This window comes from Paramisgurnus dabryanus, chromosome 14, assembly GCF_030506205.2.
Source record: "Paramisgurnus dabryanus chromosome 14, PD_genome_1.1, whole genome shotgun sequence".
In the NCBI taxonomy this organism is placed as follows: Eukaryota; Metazoa; Chordata; class Actinopteri; order Cypriniformes; family Cobitidae; genus Paramisgurnus; species Paramisgurnus dabryanus.
The window spans coordinates 19,369,450-19,386,662 of NC_133350.1; the positions used below are offsets into that span (position 1 = coordinate 19,369,450).

General features: G+C 37.7%; 1 protein-coding gene across 14 annotated transcripts in view; it reads right to left on the reverse strand.

Moving 5' to 3' along the window:
* The window catches only part of cadpsa (Ca2+-dependent activator protein for secretion a), a 157,830-nt gene that overhangs the window by 119,197 nt on the left and 21,420 nt on the right, over positions 1-17,213 (reverse strand). For all 14 annotated transcript variants that reach the window (XM_073811878.1, XM_065241449.2, XM_065241448.2 and 11 more), the window contains exon 4: positions 10,779-11,111. In XM_073811878.1, the coding sequence (XP_073667979.1) occupies positions 10,779-11,111 (333 nt within the window). The remainder of the gene's footprint in view (positions 1-10,778; positions 11,112-17,213) is intronic.

Genomic DNA, 17,213 nt, shown 5'->3' on the forward strand with positions numbered 1-17,213 from the left:
AGGCACAGACAGACAGACACAGACAGGTAGACAGACCGACAGGCAGACAGACAGATAGGCAGACAGACAGACAGACAAACAGCTTTTTTTGATGACCCAAAAATGAAACCTTTTACAATAAGCAGATAGACAGACAAACAGACAGACAACCAGACAGGCCGGCACAGACAGACAGACAGACAGACAGGCAGGCAGGCACAGACAGACAGACACAGACAGGTAGACAGACGGACGGACGGGCAGACAGACAGGCAGGCAGACAGACAGCTGTTTTTTGAGGACCTAAAAATTAAACCTTTTACAATAAGCAGATAGACAGACCGACAAACAGACAGAGAAACAGACAACCAGTCAGGCAGGAAGGCAGGCACAGACAGACAGACAGACAGACATAGACAGACAGGCAGGCAGGCACAGACAGACTGACACAGAGAGGTAGACAGAAGGACAGGCAGACAGACATACAGGCAGGCAGGCACAGACAGACAGACACAGACAGGTAGACAGATCGACAGACAGACAGACAGACAGACAACCAGGCAGGCAGGCACAGACAGACAGACAGGCAGGCAGGCAGGCACAGACAAACAGGCAGACAGACAGGCAGGCAGGCAGGCAGACAGACAGACAGACGGCTGTTCTTTGAGGACCCAAAAATTAAACCTTTTACAGTAAGCAGACAGACAGACAGAGAGACAGACAACCAGGCAGGCAGGCACAGACAGACAGACAGACAGACAGAGAGACAGACAGCCAGACAGGCAGGCAGACAGCTGTTTTTTGAGGACCTAAAAATTAAACCTTTTACAATAAGCAGATAGACAGACCGACAAACAGAGACAGACAACCAGGAAGGCAGGCACAGACAGACAGACAGAGAGACAGACAGCCAGACAGGCAGGCAGACAGCTGTTTTTTGAGGACCTAAAAATTAAACCTTTTACAATAAGCAGATAGACAGACCGACAAACAGAGACAGACAACCAGGAAGGCAGGCACAGACAGACAGACAGCCAGGCAGGCAGGCACAGACAGACTGACACAGACAGGTAGACAGAAGGACAGGCAGACTGACAGACAGGCAGGCACAGACAGACAGACACAGACAGGTAGAAAGACAGTTAGACAGACAGACGGCTGTTCTTTGAGGACCCAAAAATTAAACCTTTTACAGTAAGCAGACAGACAGACAGAGAGACAGACAACCAGACAGACAACCATTCAGGCAGGCACAGACAGACAGACAGAGAGACAGACAGCCAGACAGGCAGGCAGGCAGGCACAGACAAACAGACAGAAAGACAGACCCATATAGACAGACACAGACACAGACAGACAGACAGACAGACGGCTGTTCTTTGAAGACCCAATAATGGAACCTTTTACAGTAAGCAGACAGACATAGACAGACAGACAGACAGATGCTCTGAAGGAACAATAGTGACAAGCTTCCAGCTGTTGTGTTTTTTACAGTTACACAACTTGTAAAACAAATCCACACATAATTCCTAGTGGCCACACAGTCTACCTGCCACTGTTTTAATATTGTAAGTATTTACTGTAGCTCGGCTATGATGGCAATCCAATTCAATCCCATTATTCTGGACAGAGATTTCAGCTGGTGAGAGATAACAAAAGGGAGGAAAAGGGCTTTGTACAATCTCTATCTATCTCCTTAGTTAATTACTCTTTACCTCTGCAATCAGCACAGGAGTGTCAGATCATTAGGAGACAGACAGAGAGACAGAGATCAGACAGACCTGTCTTTATGCAAATGAGAGAGAATCTACAGACATGGGTGGAGAAACCAGATGGGTGAACACATGCACACTTACACATACTTTCAGTGCGCCCATCGGACTAACTAATTCACCAGACCTGTAAATAATTTCTTTTTATGAGCTATGGGACCCATAAGGATTTTGTTTATAAATTAATGAAATCATTATACACTCAGATAAATCCACAATCCAGCCTGAAGCCAAAATGTACTTACAGGTCGATATAGACCAACAAATATGTCAGAGCGCAAGAAACCAGTTGAACCGCTATAATATTTTTATTGCGTCATTACAGTCCTTATTCTCTAATAAACCCTTGTTTCCTCCAGCTACAGCAAATGATTTTCATAGTCAACAAGGGCCTTTCTTAAAATGGGCTTACCACATATTTAATGTTTTTTCTTCTCAGCTTCACTGCAGGTTAGCCCTTGGGTGGGCATTGAATATACAATAATTCAACCATACAGAATCTATATTCTGATTACTACGAGAACAATACTTGAAGTTACCCTTATAATTTTTATTTATGATACAGCCATATGGACATAAACCTTTGCAAATGTGCTGATTTGATCCATTTATGTCCTGACCACCAGGCTAGAGATTTCCACAATACTACTAGTCTATCAAATAGTTTCCGCTTGATGGATCTGACCGCATTTGTACTGCAACAAATAGGCATTCGGCGGCTTTTTGCATCAAAGGCCGACAGGCTATGCCATTTGGTGAGGGGCCGCTTACTGATCCCCCTATATTTTTAAAAATCCTGGACACAGTTGGACCTGCCGAAACAGGTTGAGCACTTTTATATACTGTGTTGAACAAAGAGGCTGCACATAGACTTAGAAGGTGTCCAGCATTAGATTTTTTAAAAAGCCCTTAAAGCCAATTTTTTTTGCACATACAGTATAAGATTAAGGTCTGAACTCACTATACCATTATTTTTAGAGGATTTAAAATTTTTTAGATCATTATCAAAAATTATCTTTACCGCAACATGATATAACATTAAAGGACAAGTTCGGTATTTTAGACTTAAAGCCCTGTTTTCAGATTGTTTATGATGAAATAGAATATTTTTGACTGAAATTTTGACATATGCGGCTGCCCCGAGAATTTTTGGGTGTTTGTGTTTCACCTTCCACCTTTACAATGGGTTTAATGGTGCACTGGAACAATCCTTCCTAAAATGCATTAAACTTTCGTTTACAAAGACGTGAAACTCACCGAGTGGTCAGGGGTGTTCACTGATATGCTCACACAAAAATCGCTGCAAAAGATGCTTTCCAACAGCTGTTTTAGCATTCGTTGTGAACTTGTGGACCTTTTTTCCAAACGCCTCACACCCGTACATTCTTCCGCTGAGAGCTTGAATAATGGTGGCGCTAATCCGCCATTGCCAATTGCAAGAATAGAAACAAAGTTCCCGGCACGGTGTAATACCGTACCTCACAGCACATCTAATACATGTCAATGGAGTTGGCAAAAACTATGATAAAACCTGTTGGAATGCGTATTTTGCAGCGGTTTTTGTGTGAGAATATCAGTGAACACCCCTGACCACTCGGTGAGTTTCACGTCTTTGTAAACAAAAGTCTAATGCATTTTAGGAACTTAAATGTTTCTTTACTGTAAATGTTTATAGTATAACATGCACTGAAGCTTGCTTTTTATTTTTTAGATTTTCTAATTATAAATATTTCCATGTCAAAGAACCCAAATCGAGTCATGGACACGTTGCGGTAATTAAAATTTTCCACTTAAATGTGGAAAAAACAACAAAATTGGTTTTGTATGATGTCATTTGAAATCATGGGCAAATACATGAAAAGATGTTTGTAACTGTATGCTTCTTATTTTGATACTCTTACTTTGCATTTTCTTTTTTTATAAGTCTAATTTCGCGAGAATCATCCAGCTGTATTTTTTTAAGTTGTAAAGGCTTAAATAAAAACAAACCAACTTGATTGATGTTAATTGGAATGCACATTAAAAACCAAGATTTAAAAAAATATTATTTATTTATTTATTATCGAGTTATTTCGTTTTGGAACCAAACTCTTCAATTTAACATGTTATTTCAATGCATTCTTTGGCACCTTTAACCTCCAAAGACCTGGATTTCCACATACATGGACATTACGGTTTTTTGTTGTTTGCACCATAATACTTAATTCTGTGTAACTTGAACCTGTTGTACACAAACATGGACAATTACACTGCTTCATGTTCAAAGTATGTTCAAATATTTGGTAATTATATTTATTGGTTCTTCCTAACCCCAAAATAGATGGAAGAAATCTGAAGAAAAAAAAAGACAAACCAAAACTCGGGTCTTGGGAGGTTAAAGGTACAACAAGGTACACATTGGTACACATTTGTACATATATGTGTACTGCCCAGTGACAGCATTTGTACCTTTATTTAATGGTGTATTTGCATTACCAAACATTAACAAAGATGAATTGATGCTGAAAAACGATATTGCTCATTGTTAGTTTATTTTAGCTAATGTGTTTTACTACTGTTAACAAATGTAACACCTTATTGTAAAGTGTTGCCGTATATTCTTCCCCGTCTGAGGTATTTCTAATCTAACTCATGATAGTCGCTAATGAAGGACCTAAAGATATGCTGTTTGTTTATAGAGGCTATTGTCTGTATAATCCTCAACAGGGATTTATTTAGAGTGACAGAACAGGTGTTTGACAAGAAAGAGAAAAGGGGAAGGACAGAGTTAAAGAAAAGGAGGTAATAATAAGGTTACTGTCTGTAATGTATTCATGGGAGGAACAGCTGATGGGCAATAGCGTGTTTAAAAGCCCTGCATGTTTACTGTCTCCATGACAACTGCCTCAGGTCATACAAAGGATGCTGAGGTGCCTTCTGTCAGACAAGATGCGGCATTACACATACAGACCCTCAGCCAAACATGTCCAGACTGCAAACACATGGCATAAAAGATACATTATCTTTGTTGTTACCGTATTTAATCTAAAACTACTAAAACAAGGTAAGGGAAATTCCTATATTCTCTCTAACAGGTCTTATGATTATGTGTTCCTGTAGCTCAACTGGTAAAGCATTGTCTTAGCAAATGTCTTGGGTTCGATTCCCAAGGGAACACACATGCATACAATCTCAGAAATAAATGTACAAATCTAGGATGGTAACCTTCATGAAGTACACCTTTGTGTTTAAAGAGTGCATATTAGTACCTGAAAGGTCCAATATATGCTGTCACCCACCTTTATTTCTGACAGTGTATACCATGCATACATGGTTAGTCTCTTTGGATAAAAGCATCTGCATAATGCATGAATGTAAATGTACTGTAATCTTCTCTGGTAAATTCATAAAAAATATTTTTTTGCCTTGTACACGCATCATATGTGCAGAAGGATTTTGCAAAGAGAAACGTAACCGCACACGTGGTATTCCTACAGCTCTCAAATCCCATTGTGTTATCTGCATTTCAGAGAATACAGATGACACAATGAGCTTTGATGAGCATTAAATGAGTGGCAACAGCTGTCCTCGCGGCACCAGGCAGCCAGCGTCTGCTCATTTCAGCGGCTTCTATAGAAAAGCATTTGAAAAGGCTTTGTAGTTGTTTTGCCATTTCAGTGTTGACTTTTCGGTGATACATAGAGAGTCTCTGTCATAAATGCATTCAAGTAGAAATGGCGTTTGTTAAAGTGCATGTGCTCAATGTGTAGAGCCATCAGTGATTTGTATAGTTTATATTCACTATAGCAATCATTCAGAAAGCACACATCCAGGTCATGTCACCTTGCCGCAGCTCTTGTACTTGCTGTTCACGTTAATTGCATCAGATTGGGCTTTCATTAACCAAAGCCGAGGCCGGGATGACAAATCTCATTCAACACAATAAGCTTCCCACATAGGAACGCCCACAGTGAGATGCATATCCCGAGCAAATGGCTGAAATCCAATTAGTTCCAGTTATAATCATAAATTCAAGGTAAAACACATTCGTTAATTATCATGTATATTTGTTAGAACAACGAATAGGACGAGATGAATGAAAGAAAGACAACAGCGGTTGAAGTCATCATGGCACACAGGTCATGACTAACAAAGAACTGAGTAGGTTTCCTGCTGTGTTATGTGCAGAGATGTATAGTAACGAAGTAGAACTACTTCACTACTGTACTTAAGTACTAAAAGGCAGTATCTGTACTCTACTGAAGTATTATTTTTTTCTCCTACTTCCACTTTTACTTCAGTACATTTTTTCTTTGAGTTTAATACTTTTACTCCAATACATTTTTTATGTGCTGCATAGTTACTCGTTACTCTCAAATGTTACGAATCATGGTCACATGGTGGTCTGAACCAATTGGAGATAGTAAAGGGCGACCCCTCCCAACCTCTCACTCACAAATATGAGCCAGGGTTGTTGACAAATGTGAAGCGAAGAGAGAACCAAAGTGCGCGAGAAAGACAGAGAGAGAGAGAATGCGCAAGAAAGGGCGAGTGTGCGCGAAAGAAGGAAACCTAAATTCAATGAAACACCTTGTACCTTTACCTATTACCATTTTATCGACTAATATTTCATTAATTCTGAATTCTCTATCGCCATATCAGTTAAATTAATCTGAATTATCTGAACATTCATGTCCTTGTACTCCTGCTACAGCCAAAGGAATTGTAAGTGTCCTTTAGCTTAAACATTTGAAATAATATAAACAATATTATATTCAAACTTTTGACTGTTTTCTTTAATAACTACATTACACAATACTTGTACTTTTACTTTCAGTACTTGAGTAGTATATTTAAAAATAAACTACTTGCAATACTTAAGTACAAAGCATGTTTAATACTTTAGTACTTCCACTTAAGTGCTGTGCTTAAAGAGCACTTCAACTTCTACTCAAGTCACTTTTTTGATAGAGCACTTGTACTTTTACTCAAGTCTGGGTCGCTAGTACTTTATACATCTCTGGTTATGTGAGGTGGATATATCACCCATGACTGCCCCCCACCACCAGGGGATGTCAGTAATGGGTTTGATCCAGTGTTGTGTGTGGTACGAAACTGAGATACCTTCATCAGACTTCACACATAGAGCAAACACAGATCATTCACATTCTATAAAGGAACAGTTCACCTAAATCACATTCTGTTATTATGTTGTTGCAAACACGTATGTTGATTTTATTTAAGAGCTAGATCTCCACACACACATTTCCAATACAATAAAAAGTTCAATAAAGACGGTCAAGAAACACGGCAACTTTTTGGGACTTTAGCTTATTAGCTATATTCACCAGAGTTAGATAATACACACCTTTATTATCTCCATGCGTACCGTAACTCTGTCTGACTCACACACCGGTAGCCTAGCTTAGCACAAAGACTGGAAGTAAATGGCTCGCAGCACCTGAGAAGCCTGTGGTGAGAAGCAGAGAGTTTTTGCAAGTGTTGCGCTAATCACTCCGCCCAAGTAGCAGTGCTTCGCCTTCTGAGAATATAGTTCCCAGTAAGTATACGGATAAAAGATGCTGTTACTATACAAATCCTAACATATAAATAGGAAAATGTTGGCATTATTTTGTCACCTATTGGGAGCAGTATGCTAGCTGGAGCCATTTACTTCCAGGCTTTGTGCTAAGCTAGGCTAGCGGGGGCTGCGTCAGACAGAGTTACGGGACGCACAGAGAGCATAAAGGTATGTATGGACTTATCTAACTCTGGGGGATACGGTTTATAAGCTAAAGTCCCAAAAAGTTGGCGTGTTCCTTTAAGAGTGACAACAAAAATAACTAATCGATTCACATGATTTACATGCTACACTGTAAAAAAAAGTTTAAACCTTAACAATTTTCCTTTAATTCTACTATCCAGGTTATGGAATAAACACATTTCTTACATTTTATACAAAAGCTGTCACTGGGATGGTATATTTTAAAAGGTCAGAATAAGTACCATTTAGGTACAGATATGTATACGTTTGGTACCAATATGTGATCCAATGTCTTCAAATCGGAATGCGCACAGTTTAATTTTGAGCTACAGGCAAAAGAATGTGTAAATGTCAATTTTGGTCGAAATTGAGGTTTTCATAAAAATAAGTACATTAAGCTCTCGTCTAACAACCTCAATGGCCTAAATAGTCATTAAACATCTAAAATGATCTTTATTTGTACGTTTTCTGAGAGGTGTACCATCCTAAATGCTTACAAATATGTGTTCCCATCCACATGCACGTCTGACATTTTGTTTTTTTGTTTAAACCATGCAGGAATTAGAAAATAAAGTGCAAGACCTGTTTAATGTTAAAATTATTATTAAGAGATATACAGTAAAGTTGGGGACCTGACTGATGTTTAAAGAGTTATTTTTAGCTGTAAGCCATGAAAACATTCTTCCTCAAGCTGACTAACACATCCAAACCAAGCACACAGAAGCGCGAGCACACAGTTTAGTCAGAAATTGGACCTAAACGGCTTCTCAAGACGCATTTTCCACTGAGTTTTAGAGTTGGGCGTGCCATAAACTTTATAGCAATCTCTCTTCTCACCGCCATGTTTAGTGAGCGATATTTTTATTAGACATAGTTTTTCTTCACAACAGCTTAATTGCCTTTTCTTGTCATTAAAGTCTTGCTTATTTACATATATGATAAATAATTTGATGCATATTGTATGTTTTATACACAGCTAAATAGTATGCATTTGATAGAATTATGAAACTATACAGTAGAGCATATGATGTAGGGGTGCGCGTGGCAAAAACTAACGCAGGGTTAGTTGTAACATGGACTGTTTACATTGTTGCACAAGGTTGAGGGTTTTGTTTTTCCATTTTTTTTTCACGCTGCCAAAAGACCGCAAATCTCCCGCAAATTATTGAAAATGTATAATGTTTTTCCAGAGCGTTATTGATGAATGAGTGTTTTGGAGGCATGTACATTTTTTCATCATTTATTTTTTTCGGTTTCTAAGTTGAGTGGTAAGATAGCAAATCCAATGCTATGTAATGTTAGTCAGCCTCTTGTTGACTAAAACATAGCATTGTTTTGAAATATGTCTGCAGCTCTTAACAACTTTTTTGGTGGGCTTGAAAATATTTTGACCCAGTGGGGTTAATTTGTAATGCTGCGTTACAACTAACCCCTCAGCACTTATGATATGCTAACGTTAGCATATTTCCTGCCGTTGTTTTAAATAGGCAACACACGAATGATTACTGGCTGCCAACAAAAAACTTTGATGCTCATTATCTCAGAATTTGATTTTGAAACTATAGTATGGTTATTACAGACTGGGTCACATATAAAAAATGTTTTGTCATAATTGTGCTGCTTTTTCTCACATATTTAGACATTTGTATCCATTTATAATTGAACTATTGTTAGAAAAGAGCTGGATGGATGAATACAGTGTGGATCTATTATAGACAGATATATAAACAATATCCAATATATAGGTATATAGACAAAATAGTATTGAAGTATTGCCGGCAAACTTCATTTTTAGCAAGTGTAACAACTAACCCCCTGCCTGTTACAATTAATCCCACCTATGGGGTAAGTTGTAAAGTTTGCACTTCTGTCACGTTTGGTGTAATTGTCCAAAAATGGCAAGTACAAGAAACAAACTTCAAATGTTGATTTGTAGCAGAGATGTGTGTGTTGCTTGTGTAAAAATATAATTAATCAAACTCAAATATTTTTTTAATGATTGAGCCAAAACCAAAAAGCATTAGGTTGTGCCCCGCTCTCCCCTACACTTGTCAGGTGGCAAGATGTTACACTTTAGTAAATCCTCCATGATTCATCAGTCTTTACGTCAAGAAGGTTTGAACATGACTAACTCATAATCAAAAGCAGCATATGATACAATTTCTTCAATTCATTTTTTTAAGAATGGCCCATCTCATCCTCAAGCTATCTCTGGCACAGTTTTGGACAGAGGGGGTGGCTATTCAGTGACTAAGTCTGACGGAAGTTAGACAAACAGCTAACTTCGCGTACAGCACCTTGAATTAACCACCTGGATCTTTTCACTGTGTATTGCAACCACACACATATCTATATTGAGGCAAATATAATTATATCTAATTGTCCTGATAAGCAACAGATGCTCGAGACTTTCAAAAGATACAGAGCCAAAATGTATCACAGGTCAGATAAAGAGTGATGTTTGTCCTGGCACTATATATCTCTGTTTTAATTGGCTGTCAGTCACTTGCCATCCACAACCGGTCTCCTGAAATGCCCTCAGGAAATAGTCGATAGATTGGATTAAACTCCCGCTACCCAAGAGACAGCCAATGCACTGATACTGAATGCTGTTAAACACATAGACGCACATACACACTGTCAACACGCAGCTGTTTAACACAGACTCTGCCTATCAACAAGATTTAATTTTAAAGTAGGAAGGAGCTTTGCAGGACTCAGTGGAAAAACAGAAATAATGACCTGCTGTGAAGAATAAATGATTTAAGCGCCCCAGTATAAACCAGTCGTAAGAATGAAAGAAAGGCAAAGGCACAGGAAGAGACAAACGCACTAGCGTTTGCACCACGGGACCGCTGCGCTGTTGGGTTTGGTTTGAGGTAGAAACCGGCCGCCATGTCCACCGTTGCTACGGTAACTTGGTTATCATCATCTCCACATACAAAGTAGGATTCCTGATGCTAATAAAAAAAGATAATAAGAATGGCACGCGCTCGAATCAGCCCGCTTGGCTGGCAGGGGTGCCGATGAATAGTGAACTCCTACATTCACACCTCCTCCGGATCCCATGCTTTCGTCTTCCCACTCGTCCAAATCCCACTATTCTCCGATGTCTTTATAAAGTATTTATGAAATTCTCTGTAAGTGTGTGTCCCATTCAGAGTTCTCAGAAGAACCTTTTTTACTACAAATAACCTTTTGTTTGTACCTTCAACATCCACAAAAAGTAGTGGAAAAAACTTCTACAGACTATAAAAGGAAGAACATAGATGTCCACTGCTTACCTGACATGCATTGTAAAGCAGCTGGTGTTCGAACTTCTTAATGCCAAGAATCTGTTGGAACATCTCATACAGTTGATCCTTGCTGAGAATGAGTTCGGATGCAGCGCTAGCTGTCATGCGCTGCTGTTGCTTGCGTGGGTCTTCCTCTCCCCTGTAAATGGTGTCAAACTTGGCCATCCACGAGCTGAGGACCGTCTCTTTGCTCAAGCCATCAATCTCTGGTAGGCTGCGGACACGTTTCTCGATGTGCTTCTTAAAGACCTCGCGGGAATCACTAGCTGAGCAACCACCACTTTGGACCATGCGGGACACGCGGTCGCTTTTGAGGAATATCTGTGATTAAAAAAATGCGCTGTCAGTACTGTGTGTTACAATCTTTCACAATGCCTGACCATAGACGGTTTCAGCAGTAACAACATAAACAAGTGGCTTTTCGTGGAAAATATCTTAACTTTCGGTAAACTCCGCTAAGAATAACTAACAACAAAGTCCTTTTAAAGTAGTTTATTTATATAACAAGCAAAATAATTACCTAGGACAGAAAAACCTTTGTTATTTTCGATGAGGTATTTGTTCAAGAGTACAGTTTAGCAACTAGTCAGACCATTGAACAAACAGAAACCAAAAGTTAAGTTCCGACCAGACACTTAACTGTGACAACGCACGTGCGTCCGATGAAACCGTCTATACAGACTAGACCCCTTTGTAAATACAAAAGTTAGATGCTCACAAACACAGTGGCGGCCGGAGATTTTTTTTTCGTGTGTGTGGTTCCTTTTTTCAAAATAATGTGTTGTGCGCGTCGAGAGATCCTGTGTGCATCACGTGTCTTGTCAAAATAAGTGCCTGCTGCAGATGCGTCTAAAGGGTTTATGATAAAAGAAACGCTCGCGTTTGCCAGATACTCTCATAATCTCATGCATAATCAGAGTTTACTGTTACGGGGTCTTGCGTGTATCTTGTGAACGTGAGCGTATCTTTTACCATAAACGGTTTTGACACGTGTGCAGCAGGCACTTATTTTGACAAAACACGTGATGCACATGGTTCACATGACGCAACAAAGACATATTTTGAAAACGCAAGCAACACACATGACACTCCCAACACTTATTTTGAATTAGCGCCCCTCGGATGAGCAGTCACAAGCCGCCACTGCACAAACAGATAAACCTGCAAGTGTTTTATAATAAATTATACTTTTTTAATTGAAAGACCAAACCAGACAGCAGACAATTCTGGGCTGGCTCCGCACCAGATCCTTGATGAAGTCAGCAGCTCAAAGTCGTCTGCTGTCTGAGAATATTATGCCCATTTTTTACATGGAATATAAGTCTCGGATGTGCCAAGAATGTGTCTGTTCAGCTCGAAATACCTGACAGATAATTTGTTAAAGCATGTCCAAAATGCCAGACAGGATTTTGGGTGGCAGCAAAAAAGTGCTGTTTTTATGTGTGTATCTTTAAATGCAAATGAGATACTGCTATTGGTTAAACATAGATTTGACGCCTGTGAATACAGTCTGGACAAAAGAATATTTAGCCGTATTAGTGCTACAATGTGCTAACAAACATATTTAGAAAATTTGTTTGTGTTGCATCACATAAACAAGAGAATCAAAATAGCACCTTTGCCACAAAGACCCACTGGAAATAAAATTTCTAACAGTGGCTTTTAAAAACTGATTTAAAATGAGAGTATCCTGCTTTGGCATTTCACACTGTAAACACATTAGTTTCTTTCTGTACTATATACTTTTGTGAATGTGGACTTTTAGCACTTACCACAGTTACTGTGTGTATGAAAAAATGACACATATTCTCTTTGGCACAACTAAACATTGCAAAATTAAGTCACTTCATGCACACTTATCATAGATGAGTATTTAATTTAAACTTACTGTACATTTTTTTGAAAAATTACCTATTTTACATAAAGGCCATAAGTATTGGTCCATTTTTATGTGTACGCAAGGGGTTGAAGTACAATATCTGTGATGCAATTTTCATTATCAGAAGAGTGCACGCCTACCGTACGCGCACCGCTGGATTTTTAAAATCCTACATACATTGTACGCGTAGGTCACAATGTAGTATGTAGCCCATGAAATGCATTGCATTTTGTCACAATGCACATGCGACGAAGGTTTGCGTACACGTACAAGTCAAATAAACTATGCTTTGTAAGGCTGTGCGTAAGTTCGCGTACCCATAAAAAACAGACCATACTCTGGTGCCAATTTGAGTAAAAATAAATGTGTTGCATGGTTTTAATATTAAACTGTGACCTTGCCTGTGAATTTTTTATCGTTTGGAGGGGTAGGCCATTGTATGAAAATTTTAAGTAACTGTATTCATGGATGTTTCTATCAATTCAAATTTATTTTTAAAATCATATGTATTGGATTCTGGACAATAAAAACCTGATAAAACAGTGACAGAGACAGTTTGTAAAAAATACATTTAAACCCTGCAAGATTTTCCTTGAATGCATCAAGTTCTGATTTATGACTCAAAACTGGAATAATACATCTGGCAGTGTGACTTGGCTGAGAAACTACAGAAGGGTTTAAGGTTTTATCTTTATTTAATATTCTATTTTCTTGTGCTTTTAAATATATCTGTGCTCTCTTACAGTCCACCTTTCATATTGCATATTGCCCTACCTCACATGGACACAATTCCCTTGACATGCCTGGATAAGCAGTGGAGATGAGTTGACAGAAAGGGAACATCCAGCATAAATTCAGTAAGAGTATCAAAGTTAAATTGAATTGAAAAAGCTGGCTTTAGATGTGACGGAATACAAAGCATTTTGCTCATTAGTTTCACCTCATTAAATTACCATCCGTATTGAGTCCAAGCTCCTCTTCACCCAATAATCCAGCTTTTTCTGTCATTTATTTTCAAATCACTTTTTCTTTAAAATACCCTTACTATTGTGTATATTTATTATTACTCAGTTATCATGCAAAGTTTTATAAATCATGTGGAAAAACGTTGCAAAGAAATAAAATCTCTATTTCAAGATTGAGTTACTTAGAAAATTGCTTTGCAATTGTTTGCCTATATGTTTTTATATGTACAGACTCATCAAGTACAGCATAAGAAGAACAGCTTAACTTTTCGAAGAATTTGTTAGAATTGCACTATAAAGTAAAATCGAGGTGCCTAACTAAGCCCAACAGCACCATCATTCAAAAACAATTTTACCTCCATAAATGTAGTTTAAAGATGTCTATTCTGCATGTATGATACTTATTTGTAAGTTGCTTTGGATAAGATACTGGATATAATAAGATTGACCATATTATGACTATTATTATGAATAGAGTCCCGCCTTCCAGTTAAAAGAACCAATCATCAATCGATAAAGACTGACAATTCTCTGCCGGGAGGGGCTCTGTAAAAAGTCCCAAGACATGCCAACCTGTGCGCCAGGGCATATACGAGTTTCGGAAAGTTTTTTCGAACATGAAAGATTCATACATGACAACCTTTCATTTTTTTCTTTTATGGGCAATTTCAGTGCAGTAACTACAGCGGAAGTCCTTATATGGGCACTTTAACCAGAATAGTGCACGCAAACACCAATCAAGAACTGACACAAAATTAGAGTCATCACGAATTTCTGTATTATAGTGACGGAATATTTAGCTTATTTATATGTGTCATTTTCACGGATCTCCAAATTTTTCTTTGTCCGTACCACTGACTTTCTTTTCCGTGTCAGTTTCATGTATTGGTTACTCAATTGTTCTTCCTATTTTCTTACCATTGTCGCTTGGGTTACATAAAATGACATCCTTGATCTGTAAGAATGACACGAATAAATTAGCAAAATATTCTGTGACTATACAATGGAAATTTGTGAGATCAGGTTGTTTTTAGGGAAATTTAAGCTTGTTCAGCTTCCCAAAAAACCCAGCATTATGAAAACAATGGATATGGATTTGTTGAAATGGGGCGGTCCCAACCGAGTCATGAGTCGCAGGCGCTAAGTAAAATTGCATCAAATGTCAGTTTTTTGTTGGCAATTGGCACATAAGTGCATAATGTTAATGACATGCACATGTAGTCAGGGGCGTCAGTTTGTGTTGAAAAGTGGTGAGGACAAAAGATTAGATGAAGAAACATTACGGCAGGAAGGAAAAAATATTGAATAACGGCACATCAAAAATGGGCATAGTGTAGGCCAGTCAACAACACAAAAATACTCAGCATAAAACCCTCAACAATGTCGACTGCACATGTAACAGTCCCTACAACACCAGCTCAACCGAACAGTGCCAAAGCACCATACGGTAGAAAACAGCAGCACTTTAAGTCAATGATTACAATGAAATTCATTACATATGTCAAAGAAAACACACTATAAGCACACAACGCAACATATGTGACCCTGGACCACAAAACAGTCGTTCACTGCAAAAAAATTATTTTCAAGAAAAAATGTTCTTAGTACTTTTGTCTTGTTTTCAATAAAAAATTATCTAAAAATTCTTAAATTAAGTTGCTTTTTCTTGATGAGCAAAATGACCTAAGTAAATAAGTCTAGTTTTTAGACCAAAAATACCAAATGTAAGTGATTTTGTGCATAAAACAAGCTAAAAAATCTGCCACTGGGGTAAGCAAAAAAATCTTGAAAATTTTTCTTAAACACTTAAGAAAAAATTCAAGAAAAAAATGCTTATCCCATTGGCAGATTTTCTTGCTTGTTTTATGCACAAAATCACTTACATTTTATAATTTTGGTCTAAAAACTCGATTTTTGCTCATCAAGCAAAAGCATCTTAATTTAAGAATTGTTTTGATATTTTTACCGAAAACCAGACAAAAATACCAAAAAAAAAATTTCTTAAAAATCTGACTTTCTTACTTAGATTTTTTGTCTTGTATTCAGTAGAAATATCTAAAGATTCTTAAATCAAGATGTATTTTCTTGATGAACAAAATGACGTAAAAAAATAAGTCTAGTTATTAAACAAAAACTAAACAATTTAAGTGAATTTATGCTTTAAACAAGCAAAAATATCTGCCAATGGGGTGAGAAAATTTTTCTTGAATTTTTCTTTTTTTTTCAAGAAAAATGCTTACCCCATTGGCAGATTTTTTTGCTTGTTTTATGCACAAAATCACTTAAATTTGATATTTTTGGTCTAAAAACTAGTCTAAAAACTAGACTTATTTTCTTGGGTCGTTTTGCGCATCTTAATTTAAGAATTTGTACATATTTTTACAAAATATTTTGACAAAAATACTAAGTTTTTTTTTTTTATCATTGCATGTATTGCTTGATTTTTCAGAACATTTTAACCAAATGCTTTCAAAAAGTGGTGGGGACAAAATCAGCCATTTCAAAAAGTGGTGGGGACATGTCCCCAGCGTCCCCAGTGTAAATGACACCTATGCATGTAGTGAATTAAAAGTTATCCAGAAATAGTAGGATAATGTTTTGTGTGTGTTGCTTGCAAGTGACTCACACCGTCCACGGTACACCTCCAGGAGCTCGGATTTATTCGAAAAGATTCAGTACAACTGTTCTGTCTTTTTATAAACTTTAATTAATTAATATGAGATAAGCAGAAACAGTGTGTGTTATGTGAGCTTTAAGAAACAAAAGTTATATTATAGTTGATACAGTCAGGTTTAATTTAATTGTGAGTTTAGCATGCAATTTAAGAGATATCTGTATTTCTCCATTTAATTACTTTAGTCTTACATAACTGAAATTACATGCAAACATGGACGCCTACTGGTGTGATTTCCCTAAAGGGACTTTGATAAAAGCAAAATAAATGTGCTAAATAAAAAAAGTATTTTATTATTTTAGGGAATGTTTTTTGTTTGTTTGTTAACTCCCACAATTGGAGGAACTGGAGGCATGTTTGTCACCAAGGATTTATTAATTCAGCTGGTCACATCCCAGCAAGAAATTTTGGCTAAAACAAGGCAAAATTTGGGCTGTCAGTGAAAGTTTAATAGACGTCTAACCCCAGCCCAAAAATACGCTTAGAACATGTTAAGTTATTTAGACAAAAACTGGTTACATGCCATGTAATTCAAGGTTATTTAGGGTAGAAGTGGTACTCATAGCTGGACTATATTGGGTCTATAGTTAGGTTTTTGCTTACTGGTATGTGATCTCAACGTGGCAGCTACCAGGAGAGAAGACCACCCTTAATGGTTTTGCAGGATAGTGCTATGATATGTCAGGTGAGTGCACTTTAAAAACTACACTAACAAAACCTGTATTTTATGATGCTTTCAAATCATCTATAGATCCTATTTCAGCTCGATGTCTTATCATCTGTCTGTCTGCAACTGCACTTTTTCTTCAGAGCAAAGTTGGTTTCTAGCCTATGAAACAGCTATGAATGTTGATCTAAGTGTCAGCATACGCATTCCTAATTCAGAGAGATCTGATACATCTGTA